General features: G+C 43.5%; 1 protein-coding gene across 3 annotated transcripts in view; it reads left to right on the forward strand.

Moving 5' to 3' along the window:
• The window catches only part of ttll5 (tubulin tyrosine ligase-like family, member 5), a 449,168-nt gene that overhangs the window by 414,538 nt on the left and 7,548 nt on the right, over positions 1–27,082 (forward strand). For all 3 annotated transcript variants that reach the window (XM_073039478.1, XM_073039479.1, XM_073039481.1), the window contains 2 exons: positions 9,785–10,002; positions 21,211–21,287. In XM_073039478.1, the coding sequence (XP_072895579.1) occupies positions 9,785–10,002; positions 21,211–21,287 (295 nt within the window). The remainder of the gene's footprint in view (positions 1–9,784; positions 10,003–21,210; positions 21,288–27,082) is intronic.

The raw sequence follows: 27,082 nt of genomic DNA on the forward strand, positions 1-27,082 counted from the left end.
ATGGCAGATGGAATCTAATGTAGTTAAGTGTGAGGTGCTGCACTTGGGAGGACAAACCAGGGTAAGACTTACACAGTGAACAGTATTGAGGAGTGTGGTAGAACAGAGGGATCTGGGAATACAGATCTTTAATTCCTGAAAATTGAAGTCACTGAGAGATAGAATCATAAAAAACATTTGGCACAATGGCCTTCATAAATCAAAGTAGAGTGAATTCTGGTTAATTGGGACACATCAGGACCAGTACATTTATGACTGAATTAAACGGCTACCCCAATTAGTGTAAGTTTTATAGAAGTAGCTAAAAAGGTATAAAAAAGACAAACTACCATTTAACTGAGTAACAAATTATGCATTTAAATGGAATACAGAATAAATTAGAACACTACAGTATTATAAAGCTGTCTGTTAGTTCCTAATAGTTATCAGTGGAGGAATTAATCAAGTATACGCTGCTGTGTTCTTTTGATAGATTGTAAATGAACAAAATCAGTGCAGACATGTATTGTAGATAATGGACTGCCATCATACAATCCTTTTGATGATTGCATCCTCCAGCTCTTCATTTTCTTTGTAACATTCAAGATGATTGTTGATACCTTCATATTCTTTGTAGTTCCTAACTCGTTCAAGTAGTGAAATTGTTTTCACTCTTGACCATTTCTTGTGTCTTGAAGCCTGAGTGCTTGAAACCGCAGTGAGCAAAACAGTTCTGAATTGTCTTACTACTTATTTCTCTTCAGCTATCGGTGACAAAAATCATTACTTTCTGAACACAAACACAAACAACTAACGCTATTTAAAAACTCTTCACTCTAAGCATTGCATAGTGTCTAATGGCCACACAGTGCAAGTGACTGACGCTAGTTTGTAACCGTTCAGCAACAGTCTCCTGTCCCAACTAAGCAGCACAGTGTCACAAATTTACAAGGACGTTGCCGGGATTTGAGCACCTGTGTTATAGGAAAAGGTTAAATAGGTTAGGACTTTATTGTCTGGAGGGGAAGAGAATGAAGTAAGGCATTATAGGGGTACAGTATACAAAATTATGAGGGGTGTAGCTAGGGTAAATGCAATCTGGCTTTTTCCACTGATGTTAGATGAGACTAGAACTAGATGTTATAGGGTTAATGAAATGTCTAATTTGAAGGTACCTAAAGAAATGAGTATTAGGTAGGTTAAACTTTACAGGCAGTTGTTGAAAAGTTGCAAAACGATTATCTATGAAAAGATCTTCAAAGTGCCTAATGCCCTTTCTATACCAGTCATGAAATGTTGAGTCTTGCATCGAAGGTAGGAAAAGATGATTGTGTAAAATAGGACTAGAGAGAGAGGAACCATGAAGGCCATTATATTTTCTAATCTGAGCCCATATGTCTAATAAGAGGATTAACAATTAGTCTAGGCAAGTGACAAGGAAGTGCGGATCCAAGAAGTGTAGAAATGGAGAGATCCTTACTAGAGTTCAACTCCATTGCCACCCATTTTGGGCAGTCAGACTGATTATGAAAGAAGGACCAAAAAATAAGACAGTAAGTATTGGCTGCCCAATAATATAAATGGAAGTTAGGCAAGGCCATACCACCTTTTTAGATTTTTGAAGGTGAGCTTTATTAAATCTAGAACGTTTGCCCTTCCATAGATAGGACAAAATGATAGAATCTAACAAATCAAATAAAGCTTTAGAAATAAAAATTGGTAAAGACTGAAATAAGTATAAACATTTAGGAAGGATATACATTTTAATAACATTAATTTGACCTACCAGAGGCATGGACAAGGGTGATCACTGCATCAAACTCTGTTTTGTAGAATTTAAAAGATTAGTAAAATTTTCTGGAAAAAGATTCTTGAGTAAATTAAGTAAATTGATTATTAACTACTTTGAAAGGGAGGTCATGAAATACTAATGCTTGTGCTTCTCTATTAATTGGGAAGAGTTCACTCTTGTGTAAATTAAGTTTGTAACTGGAAAGCTGAGTAAATTGATTAAGAAGTAAAAGAGTGTATGCTTTTCAAGTTCAACTTTAATTATTATTCAACCATATTCTGTATGAATACCCATGAAAACAGCTAAATGAAACAGCATCACTCTGGGTCCAATGTGCAAAACATAGTACCAGTAGTCATACACAGTGCAAGGCACATATACCACATATAAGAAACCAGTAAACATACAGTCACACAAAAATATATAATATAGCCCCAATCCCTGAGTGATAAGTCCTGTAGATTGATGATGTATGAACGTTTATCAGCAAGAACGAGCCCTTAGCAACCATAGACGAACGTTTGCATACACACACATGCAATCCACCTTGTCTTCCATCGAGTGAAACCCAGAGGGCAAAATTCACAGGACAGGCCTCCCCCCCCCCCCCCCCCCATCCAGCATGGACACCATGCTTTAGCACCTGTGGTATCTCCTGTCCTGGGAGGGTGTAACAGGCAAGCCTGTGACAGGAGGCTCTATCCGTGCTACAAATGAGGCCACAAGGTTCCCTCGCCGTCAATCTCGCCAATAAACTCAGTGAAACGGAGTTGCAGTATTCTATATCCATTCGAGTCTTGCAATTACAAGAAAAACATCCAAGACAATCGCTCACTGTTAGACTGCACACTGCTTTCATGCACTGATTCCAACATCTTTCTGTAACAGACAGCCATACGGTTTGCACCAAGTCCAACTTCTACAGCTCCCCTGCATTCATGCAACTCACTGATGGTGTATACCTACAGTACCTGAAGTTCTTAATGTCTAGCCATGCTTGTGATCTTAAAAAAGACAATAACACCTTTGGTTGACTACAGAGAGTTCACTGCGTCCAAGCGTACTGCCATTTTACTGGAATTACTTTTATTTGTCAGTCTTTGTGTAGTGTTTTTCATAAATTCTGTTGTATTTCTTTATTTTCCTTTAAATGCAGACAAGAAAATGAATCACAAAGTAGATAATGGTAACATGTGTAATTTGATAATAAACATACTTTGAAACTTCGATGCTCGCACATCTTGAAGGAAAAGCAGTGAGAATGCCCATGGGCTTTGACTGGAGGCTGGCCTCACCTTTGTTTTTACAGTAGCGGGATCTGCTTTTTGTTCAGTGCTCACTACCATGCCTTCACAGAATGTGCTTTGTATCAGGCTCCAGATGCTGTGGTCAGTGTGTGCCCAAACATCTGCCGTCTAAAACAAAGCCAGACTGGCAGATGCAGCACAGCCAATAACTGTTGGAAGAGTCCGTGCAACAGATATCTGTGCACTCACCTTGCCTACTCCACTCCACTTCTGAGCATGATTGTCTGCTCCTTATTACTGTCATGTTGGGAAGATCCACTGCCGGCAGCTCTCCTGGACCAGATATCCATGCACTTAGCCTGCCTGGAGGAGGTACAGGAGCCCAAAGACCCACACTCAATGTTATAGGAACAGCTCCTACCCTTCCACAATCAGACTTCTGAACAGTCCATGAAAACTGCTTCACTATTTTTGCTCACTTTCTGTGCCTCCTATTTATGGTATATGTTATGTACTATTCTGTATTTCTGCCACAAAACAACAAATTTCATGACATATGTCCGTGATTATAAAGCTGATTTTGATTCTGATTTTGCTGTCGTCCAGTACTGAGCCTGATTAACCAGTCTGCCACAAGCTCAAATTCTTTGTCATAATCTATCGTGGCAGCTTTGTATCTTTAAAAAAAACTGTGCTCAGGTTACCTTGGAGCTGTTCAGAATTGTGAAATGTTCCAGCAAGGAGTTAGACATTTGACCGTTTACTGTACCCAGCCTAGTATTGGGGGTTCTTTAGTACCCCTCTCTCAGTGACATTTAGTGTCCTACCCAGTCTAACCATGTAATCCAGTGGTTCCCAACCTTTTTTTGGCCATGCCCCACCTAATCACCTCTAAAGTCCTGATGCCCCCTGTGGTGATATATAATTCTTATTATTCAAAAAGTGAACTCCTATTCACCTGGAGGAAGCCTAAAAGACCATTAACTTGGTTTAAACAAGCTTCCAAAGAACATGGCATTCATGAAAGAGAAAAATAAAAGAACCAAAGGACTGTTAAAGTTCTGAGGAAGAAATTACTAAGAAATTGTAAAAAAAAAGAACATTAAATGATATTAAAATAATAATAATAATAAATAAATAAAACAATGCCAATTCGTTTCTACAGCATACAAAGACAGATACACCGTTTAAAAGAGATGACGCAATGTACACACCTTCACACCACCAAGAACCGAAAGCGACTGCAAAAAGCAGCATTGGCGCGACCTCGTACGAGTTTCTTACGCGTTTGGGCTTGTTCATTCGTTCCTTCCTACATCAGTCAATTCATTAATTTAATTATGAAAGCCATTTGATGGTTGTAATGATGGTGATACACTATATATACAGTACATACGCAATTACACATTTACATATACACAAGTATTTTTATGTATGCATACTGTATATACACATATGTATTAACTCGCACACACACTCATACTCACACAGACTTACTAGAAAAAATTCACTGTTAATAACTCATTCTCGAATTGCCCCCCTTAAAAATCAAATTATCCCCCTGTGGGGCATACGCCCCACGTTGGGAACCACTGATGTAATCCTTGAAGACCTGTTCCGCCATTCAGTAAGATCAGAACTGATCCCATTTTAACCTAACCACCTTTCTATGTTGGCTTTCTGTAGAGTAGACCAACAATCTCTTCACTGGAGATGTATTCAATGACTTAACATAGAACATAGAACATTACAACACAGTACAAGCCCTTCGTGCCATGATGTTGTGCTGACATAACCTACTCCAAGCTCAGTCTAACACAGCCCTCCCACTTAGCCCTCCATTGTTCTATCATCCATGTGCCTATCTAAAAATCTTTTAAATGTCTCTAACGTATCCGCACTATGCCTCTCATCTTGTACACCTGAAACTTGGCCTCTGGTGCAGAAAATTCCGAACATTCCTAGCCCTATGAGAGTAGTTGTTCCTTATCTAACTAAATAGATAGACCCTCATTCTAACACTGTGTCCAAGGTCTAGGCTTCCCCTTCAAGGGGAGCCATCTCAACATCTAACATCTCAGTCCCGTACATTTTCATGGAAATATGGCTTATTCCTCTAAACTACAACAAATGTTGGCCCAGTCTCTGAGGTAGATACATTAGATACACTGAAGAAGTACATGGACAGGTATATGGATGACCTAAGGGATATAGGCCAAGTGCTGGGAAATGGGATTAGCTTGAACATCCATCTTGATCAGCATGGCCATGTATGGGCTGAAGGGCTTTCTCCATACTGTACAATTCTGTCCTCAATCCTGTTCCCTCTGAGCTGTGTGGATGCATGTCCGCACAGTAACTAAAATACTCCCACACACATAGCCTTTGTTGCTGCACAGGTATTTAATTTAAACATTCATTGTATGCATATTACAAAAGAAAACATTTAAAATGCCACAGAATTTTCAGGCCATGTAAAAATACCCTGCTCAAAGCAATAGTTGTTTTGTGCAGCTGTAAAAAAAATTGAGGGAACATTGGTCCTCAGTCTTGGCATCTTGGGAAAAAACTGCTGGATCTTCTCTGAATTAAAGAAAAGATTAAAGATAAGCTTAATTTGTCACATGTAAATTAAAACATATAGTGAAATGCAATTTTGCATCAATGACCAACAGGGCTGGAGGAGTGGCCCACAAGTATCACATTTCCAACGTAGCATGCCCTTAACCCTTACATCTTTGGAATGTGAAGGGAAACCAGAAGAAACTCATGCGGTCATGGGGAGAACATACAAAATCCTTATGGACTGTGACGGGAATTGAACCCTAATCACTGGCGCTGTGATAATGTTCTGCTAACCGCTATTCTACCGTGCCACCCGAATTGATTAAGGACATTACATTTGTAGTATTTCAATTCACTAGGTCATCTCAGCTGGGAATTGTGCAAGATCACAGGCACTTTTTTCTCTCTCTTTTGCATATTTACTTTTTGTAATTTAAAGTTATTTTTATTATTATGTATTGCAATGAACTACTGCCACAAAACAATAAATTTCATGACATATGCCAGTGATATTAAACCTGAATCTGAGTCATTGCCAGATCAGACCATCTTGTCCTGGGAAAATCAGCTTTTAGTTTGCCTCAATCTCTTATCCTGTGACTATGGCAGCCTTATGTTTCTCCCTTGCTTCTGCCATTTTGGAGATTCCTGTGTGGAAAACATTTGTTTAGTTTGTGTTGATTTCCCTGCCTCATCCTCTGAGGACCTTCATCATAGTTGCACTCTTCCTCTCCATCCAGTTTTGGGAAGTTACCCCTCAGGTCCCTTTTACATTTTTACCATCTCACCATAAATCAGTGTCCACTAGCTTTAGCCTCCCCTACCCTGGGGAAAAGACTGTTCCATCCCCCTTCCTTATACTTATCATTGTTTTTAATGTTTCTATAAGATCCCAAATAATAAACACACAGCCAACCTCTTCCTATACTTCAGGTCCTCTAAGTCCTGGCAACATCCTCATAAGTCTTTTCTGTACTCTTTCCAGTTTAACCATGTCTTTCCTATAACAGGGTGACCAAAACGATCCATAGTACTCTCGGCGTGGCCTCACTTATATGACTATAACATAATGTCCATACAGTATTCCTATTCTCAACACTGACTGACCAAGGCAAGTGTGCTAAATACCTTTTGCACAGCATTGTCTGAAACGCCACTTTCAACGAACTATGCACTTGTATCATAGCTCCCTCTGTTCCATTACACTCCCTGGTGCTCTCCCATTTATAATACAAGTCCTATCCTGATTTGACTTTACAATTTGCATCACTATATATATATATATATATATATATGTATTGAAATTCATTTGCCGCTCCTCAGCCCACTCCTCTAACTGATCAAGATCCCCCTGTAATTTTCTTCACTATCAGAAACACCTTCTAATTTTATGTTATTTACAAACTTACCGATCAATGCTGTGTATTTGCATCCAAATCATTGCTATAAATAACAAAAAGCAGGGGTCATGACAATGAGCCCTGCAGCACGCCACTAGTCGCTAGCCTCCATTCTGAGCAACACCTGCACCTTGACCTTTCTCTTCAACTTTCTATATTTCCACTCTGCCTGAACCTTGCCCCAAAATTATTTTGTTTGAAGTCCTTTCTGTAGCTCTAATTATTGCATTCACCAGGCTTGCCAGAGCCCAGCTCAACAAAACAGTTTCTCCTCTCCCTGATGGCAGTGTCCCAAGAATTCACATCCACTTCTACACTAATCTTTGAGCTGCACCTTCTTGACCTAATGCCAGTTTAAATTGGCTCAGGTTGTGATCTGGAGATCATTAGCTCAGTGGTTCTGCTTTATAACTGGGACTCCAGCTGCTCACACTCCTGCAACAGAACTTCTTTCATAGATCTTCAGGTGCTCTTGGTACCAACATGGATCATGACCACTGGGTGTTTCTCCCCTCATGGATAGCACATAGCTTTACTGTACCAGCTGTAAGATCAAGGTTTCATTCCCAGCACTGTCTTTAAGGAGTTTGTACATTCTCCCCGTGACTATGTGGGTTTCCTCTGGGTGCTCCAGTTTCCTCCCACATTGCAAAGGCGTACTGATTAGGTTAAGTGAGTCGTGAGCATACTGTGATGCCACTGGAAGCCTCCAACACTCCAGAGAAAACAGCCTCAGTTTTTCCAGCTTCTCTTTATAACCACATACCCTCTAATCAAGGCAGTATCCTAGTAAAACTCTTTAGCACCCTCTCCAAAGCCTCCACATCCTTTCTGTAATAGAATGACTAGAACTGCACACTATACTCCAAACGTAGCCTAATCAAAGTTTTATACAGCTGCAACATGACTTCTCAACTTTTATACTCAATATCATGACTGCTGAAGTCAAGCACCTTTACCACCCTGTTTACCAATGTTGCCACTTTCAGGGAGCTATGGACTTAAAGCCTAAGATCCCTCTGTACGTCACTACTCCTGCTATATACTGTGTACTTTCCTTTTACATTTGACCTTCCAAAGTGCAATACCTCACACTTAATCTGGAAAAGCTTTAAATTCCATATGCATTCCTCTGCTCAATTTCCAACTCTTCTATATTCTGCTGAATTTTTTGACAACCTTCTTCCCCATCCACAGCTTACTAATTCACCCGACTAGATTGCTGTCCAAGTCATTTATGTACACTCAGTGGCACTTTATTGGGTACCTTCTGTACCTAATAAAGTGCACACTGAGTGTATATTTGTGGTCTTTGGCTGCTGTAGCACATCCAATCCAAAGTTCAACATGTTCATTCAGAAATACTCTACTGCACAGTTGTAATGCGTGGTTGAGTTACTGCCAGCTTGAACCAATCTGTCCATTCTCCTCTGACCTTTCTCATTAACAAGGCTTTTTCACTCACAAAACTTTTGCCCACTGTGTTTATTTTTCTCACTATTCTGTGTAAACTCTAGAGACTGTTGTGCCTGAAAATCCTAGGAGTTCAGCAGTTTCTGAGATACTCAAACTATTCCATCTAGCACCAACAAATTATTCCAGTCAAAATCCAGTAAACCTCTCCACATCCCCTCCTTTCAATATTCAATAGGTTTCAATGAGATCCAAACCCCTTCCCCTCCATTCTGCTGAACTCCAGCAAGTACAGCCCCAAGCCATCAAACGCTCTTCATAGGTTAACCCTTTCATTCTCAGAATCATTCTAGTGAACCTCCTTGGAACTCTTTCCAAGTCCAAGTCCACTCCTAAGTCTCTTTACACCTAGGATTTTTGAATATTTTTCCCCATTTAGAAAATGGTCTATGCTTTTATTCCTTCTACAACATGCATGACCATACACTCCCTACACTATCACTTTGCCTATTTTCCTAATCTGTCCAAACCTTTCTGCAGACTGTTTCTTCAACACTACCTACCCCTCCACCTATCTTCATATTGTCTGCAAACGACCACAAAGCCATAAATTCCATCATCCAAATCATTGACATATTACATGAAAAAAATTGTCCCAACACCGACCCCTGCGGATCACCACTAGTCACCAGCAGCCATCCAGAAAAGGTCCCTTTATTTCCACTCCTTGATTCCTACCAGTCAGCCAATCTTCTATCCATGCCAGTATCTTCCTGTAAATACCATGGGCTCTTATCTTGTTTAGCAGCCTCATGTGTGTCACCTTGTCAAAGGCCTTATGAAAATCCAAATTGGCAACATCAACTGACTCCTTTGTCTATGCTGACTGTTATTTCCTGTCTGATGGTAATACCGAGAAGAGAAAATGGCCTTGATGATGGATGTTGCATTCTTGTGGCAAAGCTCCATGTAAATATCATCAATGGTTGGGACAGCTTTGTCTATGATGGACTGTACTATATCGACCACTTTCTGGAGACTTTTCCATTCCTGGCATTAATGTTTCCATACCAGATCATGATGCAACCAATTAGGACACTCTCCACTGTCCATCTTTAGAGGTTTGTTAATGCTTTGATGACATCCCAAATCTATGCAAACTTCTAAGAAAGTAGTGGTGCTATCGAGTCTTCTTTGTAATGGAATTTACATGCTGATCCCAGGATAGATCCTTTGATATATTAATACCAAGAAATTTAAACTACTGACCCTCTCCACCTCTGGTCCCCTAAGAGGACTGGCTCATGGACTTCTGGCTTCTTCCTGCGGTCAATAATCCGCTCTTTAATTTGTTGGCATTAAGTGAGAGGTTAATTTTGTTGTGACAGGCCATATTTGCAGAGAACCACCTTCAAAACATGGACACCAGCAGCCAATGGCCAGCTCCACTCGCTCCCTGCAGCCCAACATCACTGAACAGCACCCAGCGACCAACACGGCAGCAGAAGCCGGAAGCATCTCAGGGCAGCCCACTGCTTCTCCCAAGACCACCGCCGACAAGCAAACAGGGGACGACCAGAAAAACAGGCATCCAGAGAGTGCCCAGGTAAGATGCTCAGCACACACCCATTGCTCTGTCAGAGATTCATGCTTACAGAATCCAAAGCTGTACTGCCTTGTCTATTCAGTCTCAGACTCAGATTCAGGCCAAACTCACACACCCCTCAGACTGTATGCGAAAATCAGGTCAGTGCTGGATCCCAAGAGAGAGAACTTGCAGAATGCCTTTGTGATGGCTTTTTAGAGCACCTTGTGATTGAGCCCATGAGGGGATCGACTGTTTTGGATTGGGCATTGTGAAATAAACTGGATATGATTAGGGAGCTTAAGGTAAAGGAATCCTTCGGAGACAATGATCAGAATATGATAGAATTCATCCTCAATCTGAGAGGGAGAAGCTGAAGTCAGATGTATCAGCATTACAGTGGAGTAAAAGGAATTACAGAGACATGAGAGAGGAACTGGCCAAAGTTGATTAGAAGGGGGCACTAGCAGGGATGATAGCAGAACACCAATTGCTGAAGTTTTTGGGAGCAACTCAGAAGGCACAGTATAGGTACATCCCAAAGAAGAAGCATTCTAAAGGCAGGACAACGCAACTGTGGCTGGCAAGGGAAGTCGAAGACAACATAAAAGCAAAAGAAAGGGCAGATAATAGAGCAAAAAATAGTGGGAAGTTAAAGGATTGGGATATTTTAAAAACCAGCAGATGACAAATAAAAATATCTTAAGAAGGAAAAGATGAAATATGAAGGTAAGCTAGCCAATCATATCAAAAAAGGACACCAACCACTGGGAAATGAAACTGGAGTGGTAGTAACAGGGGACTAGGAAATAGTGGATGCACTTAATAGGTATGTTGTATCTATCTTCACTGTGGAAGACACTACAATATGCTGGACGTTCAAGAGTGTCAGGGGGCAGAAGTGAGTGCAGTTGCTATTACTAAGGAGAAGGTACTCAGGAAACTGAAAGGCCTGAAGGTACATATGTCACCAAGACCAGACGGACTACACTGCAGAGTTCTAAAAGAGGTAACTGAAGAGATTAAGGAGGCATTAGTAAGAAATTTTAAGGATCACTACATTCTGGCATAGTGGGTTGTGTCTAACCAATCTTAAAGAGCTTTTCAAGGAAGTTACCAGGAAAGTTGATGAAGGCAAGGCAGTGGATCTTGTATATAAGGACTTTAACAAAGCCTTTGACAAGGTCCTGCATGGAAGGTTGGTCAAGAAGGTTCAGTCAGTTGGTATTTAACATGAGGTAGTAAATTGAATTAGACATTGGCTTTGTGGGAAAAGTAAATGGTTGTCTCTCTGACAGGAGGCATATGACCAGTGGAGTGCCGCAGGGATCAGTGCCTGGTCTGTTTGTCATCTATATCAACAATCTGGATGATAATCTGCTTAACTGGATCAGCAAATTTGCAGAGGACACCAAGATTGGGAGTGTAGTGGACAGCAAGGAAGACTATCAGAGCTTGCACAGGATCTGGACCAGCTGAAAAATGGCAAATGGAATTTAATGCAAAGAAGTGTGAGGTGCTGCACTTCAGTAGGACCAGCCAGGATTGGTCTCACACAGTGAATGGTGGAGCACTGAGGAGTGTGGTAGAACAAAGGGATCTGGAAATACAGGTCCATAATTCATTGAAAGTGGTGTCACAGGTAGATAGGGTCGTAAAGAAAGCTTTTGGCACATTGGTCTTTATTAATCAAAGTAGGGAGCGCGAAGAGCACGACAAGGTAGTTAGACGTCCTGGTCATCTACTGCAAGAGTTGGTGATCTATTTAAACTCACCCGGTAGTAGGCAAAGGCAAACTACTGTGGTAACCTGCTGAGTACATGATTTCTCAATATATCAGAGTGGCGTGAAGGGAAATTGTCCGCCAACTGGAAATTCCAGATGCGACCTAACGACGACGACGAGTATGGTAAAATGGACTCTTGACATTTTTAACATTAGGGGTATTTAAGAGCCTCTTGGACAGGAACATGGTTGAAAGAAAAATAGAGGGTTATGGGGTAGTGTGGGTTTAGTACTTTTTTTAAAGGATTATATGGGTCAGCACAACATGGAGGGCTGAAGGGCCTGTACTGTGCTGTAGTGTTCTATGGTTCTAAATGGGGATTAGATGTTATGTTGAAGTTGTCTAAGATGTTGGTGAGGCCTAATTGTATGCAGTTTTGGTCATTTACCTAAAGAAAAGGTGTAAATAAGGTCGAAATGGAACAGAGAAAATTTATAAGAATTGTGCTTGGACTGGAGGACCTGAGTTATAAAGAAAGATTGAATAGGTTAGGACTTCATTCCTTGGAATGTAGAAGATTGAGGGGAGAGTTGATAGAGGTATACAACATTATGAACAGTATAGATAGGGTAAATACAAGCAGGCTTTTTCCCAATGAGACTGGGTAGGACTACAAGTAGAGATCATAGGTTAAGAGTGAAAGGTTAAATGTTTAAGGGAAAAATGAGCGGAAACTTCTTCACTCAGAGGACGATGAGAGTGGAATGAGCTGTCTGCACAAGTGTAAGATGCGATTTCAATTTCAGTGTTTCAGAGAAGTTTGGAAAGGTACATGGAGCATAGGGGTATGGAGGGCTAATGTCATGGTGCAGGTTGATGGGAGTAGACAGCTTAAATGGTTCAGCACAGACTAGATGGGACAAAGAGCCTGTTTCTGTGCTGTACTTTTCTATGACTCTATGACATGGCCCAATACCTTTGATACAATACACACCAGGAGCCAGTGCTTTGAAATAGAGGAATCATTTGTGATATCTTTACCGACACCTAGTTGTACACGAAGGCATGTTGGAGAGGGTCCAATGGAAGTTCACGAGAATAATCCCTGGAATGAATTGATAGAGGTGTACAAGATAATAAGAGGCATAGATCAAGTGGACAGCCAGATGACTTTTTCCAAGGGTGGAAATGGCTAATACCAGGGGCATAATTTTAAGGTGATTGAAGGAAAGTATAAGGGGGATGTCAGAGGGTGTTTTTCATACAGACTTTTGGATGCATGGAACATGCTGCAGGGGTGATTGTGGAGGTAGATAAATTAGGGGTATTTAAGAGAATCTTAGATAGACACATGAATGATAGAAATTAGTGGGCTATGTGAAAGGTAAGGGTTAGACTGATCTTAGAGTGGGTTAGAAGGTCAGTACACCATTGTGAGCTGGTGAGCCTGTACTGTGCTCTACTGTTCTACAGTAAATTTTATGTAGTGAATGGATTAATGTATGAGGAGCATTTGATGACTCTGGGCCTGGACTCACTGGAGTTTAGAAGAATGAGGGAAATCTCACTGAAGCCTACTGAATATTGAAAGGTCTAGAAAGAATGGACATGGAGAGGATGTTTCCAATAGTGGGAGAGCCTTGGACCAGAAGGCACACATTCAGAATACAAGGGTGTCCCTTTAGAGTTTAGACAGGGATAAGGAGAAATTTCATTAGCCAGAGGGCAGTGAATCTATGGAATTCATTGCCCTAGACAGCTTTGGAGGACAAGTCATTGGGTATATTTAAAGCAGAGGTTGATAGGTTCTTGATTAGTAAGGGTGTTTTAAGATTATAGTGAGAAGGAAGAGAATGGGGTTGACCTTGCACCTTATTGTTTACCTGCACTGCACTTTCTCTATAACTGCTTCATTATTTTCTGCATTCTGTTATTGTTTACCCTCGGTGCATTGTTGCAATGAATTGATCTATATGAACAATGTGCAAGACAAGTTTTCACAGTACCTCGGTACATGTGATGATAAACTAATTTGCCAATTTATATCTCTCATAAGGCAGCCAAATGACTGTGTGCTTGATACACATTGGTAAAAGTGATTGCATTGCTGTGCGTTTCTCATAACAAAACACCCATGGGAGTCCTTCACCCAGAGAGCATGAGCGTACCAAGGTGTAAACGGGCCAACTGTGATGGATAGGTGGATTTTTTTCACCAATAAAAAACAGAGCTCTCTATAAGTTATCCCTGCAAGCAGGACAAGTGCTACACCTGCCCCTACACCATAAGACTATAAGACATAGGAGCTAATTGGCCCATTGAGTCTGCTTCACCATTCCATGATGGCTGATTTATTAACCCGCTCAATCCATTCTCCTGCCTTCTCCCCATATCCTTTGACCCCATCACCCTTTGACAGCCTGATTAATCAAGAACCTATCAATCTTTGCCTTAAATATACCCAATGACTGCACAACCATCTGTGGCAATGAATTCCACAGATTCACCACCCTCTGGCTAAAGAAATTTTTCCTCATCTCTGTTCTAAATGGACTTCCCTCAATTCTGAGGCTGCGCCCTCTGTTCCTAAGCTCCTGCACTATAGGAAACATCCTCTCCATATCCACTCTATGCAGGCCTTCCAATCTTCAATAGGTCTCAAAGAAATCTATCCTCATTCTAATAAACTCTGCGTTCTAAACTCTGAAGTGCTGTCTGGCCCATGCCTTATAAAGCCTCAGCCTTCCTTTTGTATTCTAGTGATCACAAAATGAATGTTAATGTTGTATTTGCCTTCCTTTTTACCGACTCAAACTGCAAGTTAACCTTTAGGGAATCCTGCACGAGGACTCCCATGTCCCTTTGCAACTCTGAATTTTGAATTTTCTCCCCATTTAGAAAATAGTCCGCACAGTTACTCTTTCTACCAAAGTGCATGACCATGCATTATATTCCATCTGGCACTTCTTTGCCCAATTTGTCTAAGTTCTTCTGCAGACAGTCTGCTGCCTCAACACTTCCTGCTCCTCCACCTGTCTTTGTATCGTACGCAAACTTGGCCATAAAGTCATCGATTCCTTCATCCAAATCATTGACATATTACGTGAAAAAGTAGTCCCAACACCAACCCCTGTGGATCACCACTATTCACCGGCCGCCAACCAGAAAAGCTCCCCTTATTCCCACTCTTTGCCTCCTGCCAAATGCTCTATCCGTGTTAGTATCTTTCCTGTAATACCATGGGCTCTTATCTTGTTTAACAGACTCATGTGTATCACTTTGTCAAAGGCCTCCTGAAAATCCAAATTAAACAACATCCACTAACCCCCTTTTGTCTATCCTCCCTGCTTTCTCACCTCCTCCATCACTACCATTCAGGGCCCCAGACAGTCCTTCCAGGTGAGCTGACACTCCAACTGTGAGCCTATGGGGGTCATCTTTTGTATCTAGTGTTCCTGGTGTGTGGTCTCCTCTACATCTTTGGACAGAACTCTGTTTAGGGGTGTGGGGGAACAAGAACTTAATAGTCATTTACATTGGTGAGACCTGATGTAGATTGGGGGATCACTTTGTTGAGTGCCTTCACTCTGTCCACCGAGAGGAAGAGGCAAAAAGGTTGCCGACCCCTGTTGTAGGCCATCATGGCTGGGTCCCTCCAGAGCGTTTGGTATCTGAGCCATCTAGCTGTGTGGTGCTCGAGCTTTTTTATTGCTGTAATATTGGCGTCTATTTCAAGGGGAGGGGATCTCTGCCTCAGCTGTTGAGATTTGGCGGAGGAAAGCTGGGGTTCGTGGGTGGTTATACTGTCCAATTTAGCCATAGGCATTTTGTACTCCTTTGCCTCTGGGGCCCTGTGAACCAATCCACAGAGGGCAAACAGTGCTTCTGCCTGTGGATCCTGAACATCCATTCCCTGAGCTGGTAGACCCACCTTCCCCTCCCTCCTACAGAGTCTGACACAGGGGCACCCACACCCATAACTGCCGGCACCGTTTGTCTAAGGCTCCCGAGGAATCTCCCCCTCCTGTTTCACTTTGTTTTGCTCCAGGTTTTCTGCTGATGTTTCTCTTTTTCCCACACTCGGGCCCAGCCACACTGACAAAACCACAAAAATGCGGAGAAGTTTAAGCACTCAATAGAAATTTGATTCCAGTTCTACTGAATAAACACTCAGTGTGCCAGGGCCAGCTAGCGAGCTGCGGTCCTGACAGTTAACTCCCTAAACATTAACATGCACTAATCGACCCGCACATTAACCCTCTGTTAGATTTACCTCATATATCAACGCTCCTGCACTTTACCCCTCCCATACAGTTATACTCTATACATCAACCCCTCTATATTCATAGAACTGCACAGTAGCATAACACTTTACAGTGCCAGCAAATCCCACCATTATCTGTAAGGAGTTTGTACGTTCCTCCTGTGACCATGTGAGTTTCCTTCAGATGCTCTGGTTTCCTCCCACATTCCAAAGACATACATGTTAGGGTAGTAAGTTGTGGGCGCGCTGTGTTGGTGCCAAAAATCTGGCGACCGTTACGGGCTGCCCCCAGCACACCTCAGACCGTGTTGACTCATGTACTTATCCAGACTTCCCAGGGAATTGAGTGTGTGTTCAACTCAGCACTGGATTTAATAGGATCGCATACCACTGTTATTTGGTTTTTTTAATGCAAAAGAGTTTAGTAAATATACTGGTGGACTGTGGTTTTCCAATCAAAATCTAGGAAAGTTCTTACATCTGCTTGTTTTAGAGTTGATGGAGGGATGCAGACTGGCCAGCCACCCTTGGCATCAGCACAGGGGGAACAAGGCAGCAAATTACAAACACAAGAAATTCTGAAGATGCTGGAAATCTTGAGCAACACACAGAAAATGCTGGAGGAATTCCTCATGAAGGATCTTGGCCCAAAACATTGACTGTTTATTCCCCTCAATAGATACTGCCTGACCTGCTGAGTTCCTCCAGCATTGTGTGTGTGTATGTGTGTTGCAGGAATTTAGGGAAATGTTCCACAGACTGCTCAGAACCCCCTCAGGGTCCTGCCACTCAATGACGCCCACTGGAGATGTTGAGGGGCTTGAAGGCTTTATGATGATTGCCTGAGTCCCTGGGGTCCTGGTGTGAGAGTGACGTGTATTGAGGGTGTCGGAAGATGGGGGGATGGGATAATAACACTGGATCTTGAGATCTTTACAGAGGTATAAGAATGGGAAACGTCCCAGAGAGTGACCATGTTGTCTCTAGATCTTGGGGCGAGAGTGACATGCAGTGAGGGTGTGGGAGAGGGGTAATGTCCCCAGGTCCTGAGGTGAAAGTGACATGCAGTGAGGGTGTGGGAGAGGGGTAATGTCCCCAGGTCCTGAGGTGAAAGTGACATGCAGTGAGGGTGTGAGAGAGGGGTAATGCCCCCAGGTCCTGAGGTGAAAGTGACATGCAGTGAGGGTGTGGGAGAGGGGTAATGTCCCCAGGTCCTGAGGTGAAAGTGACATGCAGTGAGGGTGTGAGAGAGGGGTAATGTCCCCAGGTCCTGAGATGAAAATGACATGCAGTGAGGGTGTGGGAGAGGGGGTAATGTCCCCAGGTCCTGAGGTGAAAGTGACATGCAGTGAGGGTGTGGGAGAGGGGTGATGCCCCCTGGTCCTGAGGTGAAAGTGACATGCAGTGAGGGTGTGAGAGAGGGGTAATGTCCCCAGGTCCTGAGGTGAAAGTGACACGCAGTGAGGGTGTGGGAGAGGGGTAATGTCCCCAGGTCCTGAGGTGAAAGTGACATGCAGTGAGGGTGTGGGAGAGGGGTAATGTCCCCAGGTCCTGAGGTGAAAGTGACATGCAGTGAGGGTGTGGGAGAGGGGGTAATGTCCCCAGGTCCTGAGGTGAAAGTGACATGCAGTGAGGGTGTGAGAGAGGGGTAATGTCCCCAGGTCCTGAGGTGAAAGTGACATGCAGTGAGGGTGTGGGAGAGGGGGTAATGTCCCCAGGTCCTGAGGTGAAAGTGACATGCAGTGAGGGTGTGAGAGAGGGGTAATGTCCCCAGGTCCTGAGGTGAAAGTGACATGCAGTGAGGGTGTGAGAGAGGGGTAATGTCCCCAGGTCCTGAGGTGAAAGTGACATGCAGTGAGGGTGTGAGAGAGGGCTAATGTCCCCAGGTCCTGAGGTGAAAGTGACATGCAGTGAGGGTGTGAGAGAGGGCTAATGTCCCCAGGTCCTGAGGTGAAAGTGACATGCAGTGAGGGTGTGGGAATGAAGGACATCCCAGAAGGTGATGTCGCTGGAACCTAGGGTGAGAGTGTCATGAATAGAAGGTGTGGAGGATGAGGGCTGGCATCTCCAATCCTGAGGTGAGAGTGATATTATTTAAGAGAATGGGGAGAAACAGGGTTACGACTGCACTGAGGGGTGAGAATGACTTATACTGAGATGCGACAAAGTTACCCGAGTCCTCTACTGAGCAGTGGCTAAGCTTTCAGTGACTGTGTGGGTGACTGGGTCAGTCCTGATGAAGTGTCTCGATCTTAAACATCAGCTATACTTCTCTGTCGGCTGGTGGTGTAGTGGCATCAGCACTGGATTTCAAGTAGATGATCTTGAGTACAAATCCAGCCGGGTCCCAACCTGGGCAGCAGCAGTATCTGTGCAGAAGAGGCTTGGTAATCAACTTCCTTATCTTGCCATAAAAACCCTATAGACCCTATGGTCTATGAGGTCACGAATTTAACAACAAACAGCAAATACTTCTCTGTCCACAGATCTCCCTGACCCTCTGAGTTAGAGTTGTACAACTCAGAAAAAGGCCCATTTGTGTCCGTGCTGACCAAGGTGTATATTGAAGCTAATCCCATTTCCCAACACTTGGCCCATATCCCTCTGAACTCTTGTCATCCAAATACCTATCCACACTGTTCCTAAATGTACCTGTTGCACCCTCCTCAGCCGTTCCCTCAGGATTCTCCAACTTCTTGTATGTTCTCCAGTCAGCTTAATCTGTCCTCAGAGGACAAAGTCACCATTCCAGGAGTCAGATGGGGAAAGTTTCACTGTACTTTTGTCAAGTATATCTTTCCTTATACAGGGAATCAAGATTATACCCAGGATTCCAAATGTTTCCAAAGTTCTAATGATTTGGAACATGACGTGTCTGATCTACTTAGATCACCTTGTAATAATGTCCAACAGATTTGCCTTCCTGAATCAGCATTATAAACTCCAATGGTTCGTGTAGAAGGACACCCACATTCCTTCAGTCTTTGGCTTTTTGACAGAGCCGGAAGAATTGGGAGCTTGGAGAGGAAAGATAATGAGAAAGACCATACCTATAACACCACGACTAAGATTGCTCAAACAAGGTTTTCCTTTCAAATTACATTCTGGCTGTTTATGGGTATAATGTCCATTTCTGGATGCTCCTCTTCCCTTGGGATTCTGTCATGTTCCCTGTCATTATTGTCGCACTGTCTGGTGTGTAGTTCCCTGGGTACATGGCAAAGTCCTGCCTGCCTGTCCAGGTTACTGTTAAAGACCCCCCCAGAGCTTTGGAGTGCCTGCACAGTTGTGGGCCATTACTTGTTGCTCAGCCAGCAGCACCATAAAACCCTGCATTAACAGGCAAGTTCTTTCTGTTGGTGGGATCAGGCAGCATAAAATGGGCTTCCTCTTTTACTCCTTTCCAGATGTATGTCTTTTAATGGTTTTGCGATGCAGAGGTTTGGAAGTCAAGAATAAGGCATAAAACTTGTTGCTTATGGCTGTTTCATTAAGTGATGCAAGAACATAGAACAACACAGCACAGGCCTTTGGCCCACAATGTTGTGCTGTTCCTTTAACCTACTCCAAGATCAATCTAATATAAAGCACAAACAAAAAGAGTTGAAGACAAAGAAGTCATGGTCGTGCTCTGCAAAACTAGCTGTGACTGAAATGTTAACATTCAGTGATAACAATTAATCTATAAAATAGATAGCTTCAAGTGGTATGATACCTGCTGAAGAAAGAAAATCTAAGAAGCTTTTAGAAAAATACAGAAGCAGCTATATCACAATTACTGGAAAATTCGCCAAACATATATAGGTGATTATATAAGCATGTAAGCATGCATAGGAAAGTAAAACTACAAGGAAAATGACAATTCTACACCTGAATCCAACAAAACGTGTGATGAGAGAGTATTTCTAAATCCCAGGCTCTCCTTTCATGTTGCTTCTGAGCTGAATGAAACATAACTGGGACTGGTGTTTCTGGTCCCAGACCAGCAGAAGAAAGGCTTCCCTTGTCTGCTCCAATGGGAAGGTGAGAGAGAATGCAGAGACTGACTGTGACACGAGCTGCACATAGGATGGTCACAGACCAGCACAAAGTTCAGAATAAGTCTTCAAGTAATACATTAATTCACATTACAAAGCCTGAAAATAGTAGAGCAAATCCTAGGGGAACCATCTCCTTCTCCAGATTTCACTCCTGAACTGGAATTACTGCACCCTCCCTGTAAAATATATTTGACAACCAGCTGCTTGCTGGGCCCTGTCACACAGGCTGTGATAGTGGGCTTTCTCTCACATCTTCCTTCGCATGCCTGCTTGTCTGTGTGTCCACACTTGAAGCAAACATTGTGCTCAGTTCTGGTCACCTCATTATAGGAAGTGTACCATATCAGATCGATTGCAGGAATGTGGCAGTTGTGCACGCGACCATTTGATGGCACGGTAAATCGATTGGGCCTCCCACCTGCTGGAGACTCTCACTTTTGGGTGCTGGCTTTCGAGTGCACATGTCTCTGTTTCGGAGAGGGCACTGTAGCCTTGCACATACTTAACAAGAAGGGTGTGGAAGCTTTAGGCAGGGTACTGTCTGGATTAGAGAGCATGTAAACACATACAAAATGCTGGAGGAACTCAGCAGGTCAGGCAGCATCTATGGATAGGAATAAACAGTTGATGTTTCAGGCCAAGACTCTCCATCGAACAGAACAGCATGCCTTATGTGGATCAGTTGACCAAGCTGGGTTTTTTTTCTTTGTAGCAAAGGAGGATGAGAGGTGACTTGATGGAGCTTACGAGATGATAAAAGGCATGGAACATGTAGACAGCTAGAGAGTTTTAACTAGGCCAGAAATGGCCAGTACAAGGGGTCATACATTTAAGATGTTTGGAGGAAAGTATGGGGGTGGTGATGTCAGAAGTAAGTTTTTTTTTTACACACAGAGCGGTAAGTGCATAGAATGCACTGCCATGGGTGGTAAAAGTTTCTTAGGCAGGCATGTGGAACATAGAAAAACAGAGGGCTATGTGGGAGGGAAGGTTAGATTGATCTTAGAGTAGGTTACAAGGTTGGCACAACATCGTGGGCTGAAGGGCCTGTGCTGTGCTGTAACGTTCTATGTTCCATGTGTTCTACGTAACATAGAATATTGCAGTACAGTACTGGCCCTTCAGCTCACGATGTTGTGCCAACCTTTTATGTATGTGGAGGTGGGCATGAAGTGAAGCTGCTTGTTCTTTTCTTTCAGGGTGGCTGCCTTTGATGGCCGTCAGTCAGGGGCTCCACGGATGTACTCAGCCCAATCGACCCTCCCCAGCAATACAGGTGAGACACTTGTTGTAAGTGAAAACCCCAAAGACTGCAAACACTGAGAATCTGATAACACTCGGCAGGTCTAACGGCGGCCATGGACAGATACATAGTTAATGCTTCAGGTCTGGAGATTTAGCTGTGTTCTCAGTTGGAGCACCAGAGCCAAAGGAACAGCATTATTAATGTCACGTTAAAGATGATCTTTATTTGTCATGTGTACATTGAAAATCAAAATATATTGTGAAATGTGTTTTTTGCATCAACAACCAACACCGTCCACGGATGTGCTGGGGGCAGCCTGCAAGTGTTGCCATGCTTCCGGCACTAACATGGTATGACTACAACTTAGTAACCCTAACCTGTACAGCACATCTTTGGAAATGTGAGAGCAAGCCCGTGTGGAAAACCATGTGATCACAGGAAGAACATAAAAACTCCTTACAGACAGCAGCAGGAATTGAACCCTGATTGCTCATGCTATAGAGTGTTGTGCTAGCTGCTATGCTTCATCTCACCCTTTGGCATTAGAGGGGAGGTTGAGAGTCAGGAAGAGCAAAGGGTGAGGACAGAGTAAAGACAGGGCAAAAAGATTGTAACAAGAGAGAAGAGAGGGATTCCAGAAGGATAAGGGATGTGGCAAGGAAGGAAGTGTAGTGAGATGCGGAGAGAAAATGAGGGTTTGAGGGAGGGAGGATGAGACAGAGGAGAGGTGGGACAGGGGAAAACTATGGGCTTCCTTCCCTAAGTTGGTTTAGTTTGACCATGTTCTTACAGTTTACCATTCACTAGAGAATACAACTTATCACTAGTCAGGAAAGTATAGAAATTCTTTATCATGAGGAGGTCAGAATAAGATGGGTGACGTTGGCCAGGTTCAAGAACTGAATGAAGGGAACAGCTGTGCAGCAGTACAGTGGCCCTGCAATTGGGAGCAGTGAAGCAAAAGTAGAGAAGGAGGATGAAACAAGCTACAGAGAAGAGTGTTAGCTTGTGCTACTGGATGGTATATTCACGAGATTCTAGCATGTCCACCTCAACAACTGCCCCATTGAGCAGCTGATTGGATGAAATGGGAGCAGGTTTTTTTCCATCTACAACCACTAAAATAAAATGTTCAGAAGTGAGAATCATTGAACCATGTATTGTACAGTGCAAGAGGGAGGCTGTGCACTTTAATCTGTGCCAGCTCTGACTGTGCTCTGCAGTCGGGCACATGGGGCTGGGCTGAGAGCTGTAGATACAGCCAGTGAGGTGACTGTTCTGACCAATGGGATGGAGACAAGGTCTAAATCTGTCCCTGAGGTTGGGAGCCGTCCATTCCACTCAGACCGTGGGAGCGCGTGTGTGGGCAGTTAGTGGCAGGCAGTGATGCCAGTGGGTTTTGACTTTACCAGGATGGTCTGCCCCAGGACTGCTGGGCAAACATCAGAGGAATAGGCGAAAAGTTGTTGTAGGTGGAGCATATTCTGTATGGGACTCCTGCTCTTTGTGATTTTTATAAATCACTTGGATGAGGAAGTGGAAGGGTGGGTTAGTAAGTTTATAGATGGCACAAAGGTTGGTGGAGTTGTGGATAGTTCTGGTTGTCATAGATTACAACAGGACATTGACAGGATGCAGAACTGTGCTGAGAAGTAGCAAATGATGTTCAATCTGGAGAAATGTGAAGTGATTCACTTTGGAATGTCATATTTGAAGGCAGAATACAAAGTTAATGGCAGGATTCTTGGCAATGTGGAGGAACAGAGGAGTCCACATCTATAGATCCCTCAAGGTTGCCTCACAAGTTGATAGAGTGGTTAAGAATGTGTATGGTGTGTTGGCCATCATTTGTCAGGGGAATGAGTTCAAGAGCCCCAAGGTAATGTTGCATCCCTATAAACACTGGTTAGAATTGGGCAGAAAAGTGGCAGACGGAGTTCAATCCAAATAAGTGTGAGATGATGCATTTTGGAACGACAAACCAGAAGGCTGAGTACAGGGTTAATGGTCAGTTACTTAAGAGTGTGGATGAACAGAGGGACCTTGGGGTTCAAATCCATACATCCCTCAAGGTCGCTACACAGGTTGATAGGATAGTTAAGTAGGCCTATGGGATGTTAGGCTTCACTAATAGGGGGATTGAGTTCAAGAGTAGAGAGGTCATGTTGCAACTCTATAAATCTCTGGTGAGACCACACTTAGAGTATTGTGTTCAGTTCTGGTCACCTCATTATAGGAAGGATGTGGAAGCTATGGAAAGGGTGCAGTGGAGATTTACCAGGATGTTGCCTGGATTGGAAAACAAGTCTTATGAGGCAAGGTTAGCATAGCTGGGACTTTTCTCTTTGGAGCGTAGGAGGATGAGAGGGGATTTGATAGAGGTCTACAAGATTATGAGAGGCATAGATAGGGTGAATAGCCAGTGGCTGTTTCCCAGGGCACGAATAGCAAACGTACAAATGTACAGGGCATATGTACAAAGTTAAGGGAGGGAAGTTTAGGGGAGACATCGGGGTAAGTTTTTTACACAGAGGGTTGTGAGTGCCTGGAATGACTTGCCAGGGATGGTGGTGGAGACTAAACGATTTGAGGTATTTAAGAGCCTCTTGGACAGGCACATGGATGAAAAAAAAATAGAGGGTTTTGGGGTAGTGTGGGTTTAGTACTTTTTTTAAGGAATATATGGGTCGGCACAACATCGAGGGCTGAAGGGCCTGTACTGTGCTGTAGTTTTCTAGTGTCTAGATCACACCTGGAGTATTATGTTCAGTTCTGATTGCCTTATTATAGCAGGGATGTGGAAAGTTTGGAGAGGGTACAGAGAAGATTTACCAGGATGCTGCCTGGACCAGAAGGCATGCCTTCAGAAAAAAGGTTAAGCAAGCTAGGACTTTTGCATTTGGAGCGATAGAGGATGAGAGGTGACTTGATAGAGATGTACAAGATGTAAGAGGCATAGATAGAGTGGACAGTCAGATATTTTTTAGCTAAGAGAAATAGCTTAAATGAGGGGGCATAGTTTTTAAGGTGATTAGAGGAAAGCATAAGGGGGGGATGTCAGAGAAAGGTTATTTACACAGACAGAGGTGGGTACATGGAACACCCTGTTGGTGGTGGTGGTAGAAGCAAATACATTAGGGACATTTAAGAGACTATTAGAAAGAAAAATGGAGGGCTATGTGTGAGGAAAAGATTAGATTGATCTTAGAGCAGCTTAAAAGACTGGCACAACATGATGGGCCAAAGGGCCTGTACTGTAATGTACTGTTCAATGTTGTACAGTCAATGGGACATCAGTGGATGAGAACAGGATTCAATCAGAGGCCTGATGGGACATTAGTGGGAAGGGAACGGGAGCTGGCAAGGGACTTTCCCTTGGGACATGAGTGGGGGTTTGAGGGTGTCTGATGCACCATGTCAGGCACTGAAGAGAGTGAGGGGGTAAAGGGTCAGGCCGCCACTGCCACTGTGTATTGGGTGTGAATATTTTCAGTCCTGCGGCAAAAGGAATCCTGCCTTTGGCTGAGCAGTGTCCATTCTTGATTCTCCCAGCATCCCAAACAATCTCAGTAATAATATGCCTATGGATGACCAGGGCTCTTATCAACTGAGGGCCTGTAGATTAATCTCCAGCCCCTGCAATTTTCTGCAGGTTTAGCAGCCCAGTGTTTGCCGTGAGATGGATAGGCAGTCAAAGGAAGCCTTGTGTGAATAACTTTTTATTACACAGTGGAAACATGATTGGATTAACATGGGTGTTGTAAGGTCACGGTCTGATAATGAAGGGCTTCACTGTGTGTCATAGGCGGTGCAACCATTTCAGTTCAATTTTGTATTCCCATTCAGACATGTCTGTCCATGGCATCGTCTACTGTCATGGTGAGGCCTATCTTGGGTTAGAGGAGAGTACTCCACCTCATATTCTGCCTGGGTAACCTCTAACCTGATAGCATGAAAACTGATTTCTCTAATTTCCTGTAATTTCTCCCCCCTCCCAATTTCCCTATTTCCATTCCCCATTCTGGTTACCCTTTCACATCTTCTCTTCTCAACTGCCCATTACTTCTCTCTGGTTCCCCTCCTCCTCCCCTTTCTCCCATACTCTCCTCTCCTGCTTCAGCTTTTCCACCTATCACTTCATTTCCTCTCACCCACCCACTTACCTTCCCCCTCATCTGGCCTCACCTATCACCCATTAGCTTGTACTCCTTCCCTTTCCCCCACCTTCTTATTCTGGCTTCTTCTCCCTTTCCTTTCCAGTCCTGATGAAGCGTCTTGGTCTGAAACGTTGACTGTTTGTTCCCTTCCATAGACGCTGCCTGACCTGCTGAGTTCCTCCAACATTTTGTGTGTGTTGTTCAAGATTTTCAGTATCTGCAGAATCTTTTGTGATTCTGACACGTTGCTCATTTGATATCCTGACCCTTTAGTTCAATTGCTTTCTAGAGCTGGGGGGTGGTGGTGGGCGTTTGGCGTTACAAAATTCAAAAATCGGAAGTGCAAAGGGACTTGGGGGTCCTCGTGCAGGATACCCTAAAGGTTAACCACCAGGTTGGATCGGCAGTAAGGAAAGCAAATGCTATGTTGGCATTCATTTCAGGAGGAATAGTGTATAAGAGTAAGGAGGTGTTGATGAGGTTCTATGGGGCACTGGTGAGACCTCATTTGGAATACTGTGTGCAGTTTTGGACCCCCTATCTTAGAAGGGATGTACTGATGTTGGAGAGAGTTCAGAGAAGATTTACGAGGATGATTCCTGAAATGCAGGGGCTAACATATAAGGAGCATTTGTCGGCTCTTGGACTATGTTCATTAGAGTATAGAAGAATGAGAGGGGATCTCATAGAAACATTTTGAATGTTGAAAGGGTTGGACAGAGTAGATGTGGAAAGGCTGTTTCCCTTGGTGGGTGAGTCCAGGACAAGGAGCCACAGTCTTAGAATTAGAGGGTACCCATTTAAAACAGAGATGAGGAGAAATTTTTTTAGCCAGAAGGTTGTGGATTTATGGAATTCGTTGCCACATACAGCTGTGGAGGCCCAATGATAGAGGGTGTTTAAGGAGGAGATTGATAGGTATCTAATTAGTCAGGGTATCAAGGGATATGGGGAAAAAGCTGGAAATTGTAACTAGATGGGAGAATAGTTTAGCTCATGGTGGAGTGGCGGAGCAGACTCGATGGGCCGAATGGCCTACTTCTGCTCCTTTGTCTTGTGATCTTGTGTTTCCTTCTGCTCTGGACCACTTCTCTCCATAAGCTCAATTCCTGCAGCGTTCCAGGATTATGGAAAAATAATCATTTGATATAAGCCTTGCTAAGCTGCCGTGTGTACTTGAAGCACTGGGTGACACTGTTACACTGACAGGTGGTTTAAGACTGCCGAATGCCTCGGGTAGAGGGGAAATCCCTAGTGCAAAGGTCAGGGGAATGTAACACTGCCACTACTACCACAGGGTACACCAACAGCAGCTGCCAACCATACAGTCTCTTCCATCCAGAGGAACAAGAGAGGCAAGCACTGCCTCCAACTTGACCTAGAAATAGTGGGACTGTGCTGAGGAATTGGGGGAGTCTAGGACTAGAGAGCATGGCCTCAGAATAGAGGTACATCCCTGAGATGAGAAGAAATTTCTTTAGCCAGAGGGTGGTGAATCTGTGGAATTCATTGCCACATACAGCTACAGAGGCCAACTCATTGAGACAATGAAGTGTCTTTGTCCAAGATGTCAACTGTTTATTTCCCTCCACAGATGCAGCCTAGCCTGCTGAGTTCCTCCAGCATTTTGTGAGGGTAGGACGGAGTTGGGGAGAGGTCCAGACTGTA

The sequence above is a fragment of the Hemitrygon akajei genome, chromosome 3 (genome assembly GCF_048418815.1).
Source record: "Hemitrygon akajei chromosome 3, sHemAka1.3, whole genome shotgun sequence".
Taxonomy (NCBI): Eukaryota; Metazoa; Chordata; class Chondrichthyes; order Myliobatiformes; family Dasyatidae; genus Hemitrygon; species Hemitrygon akajei.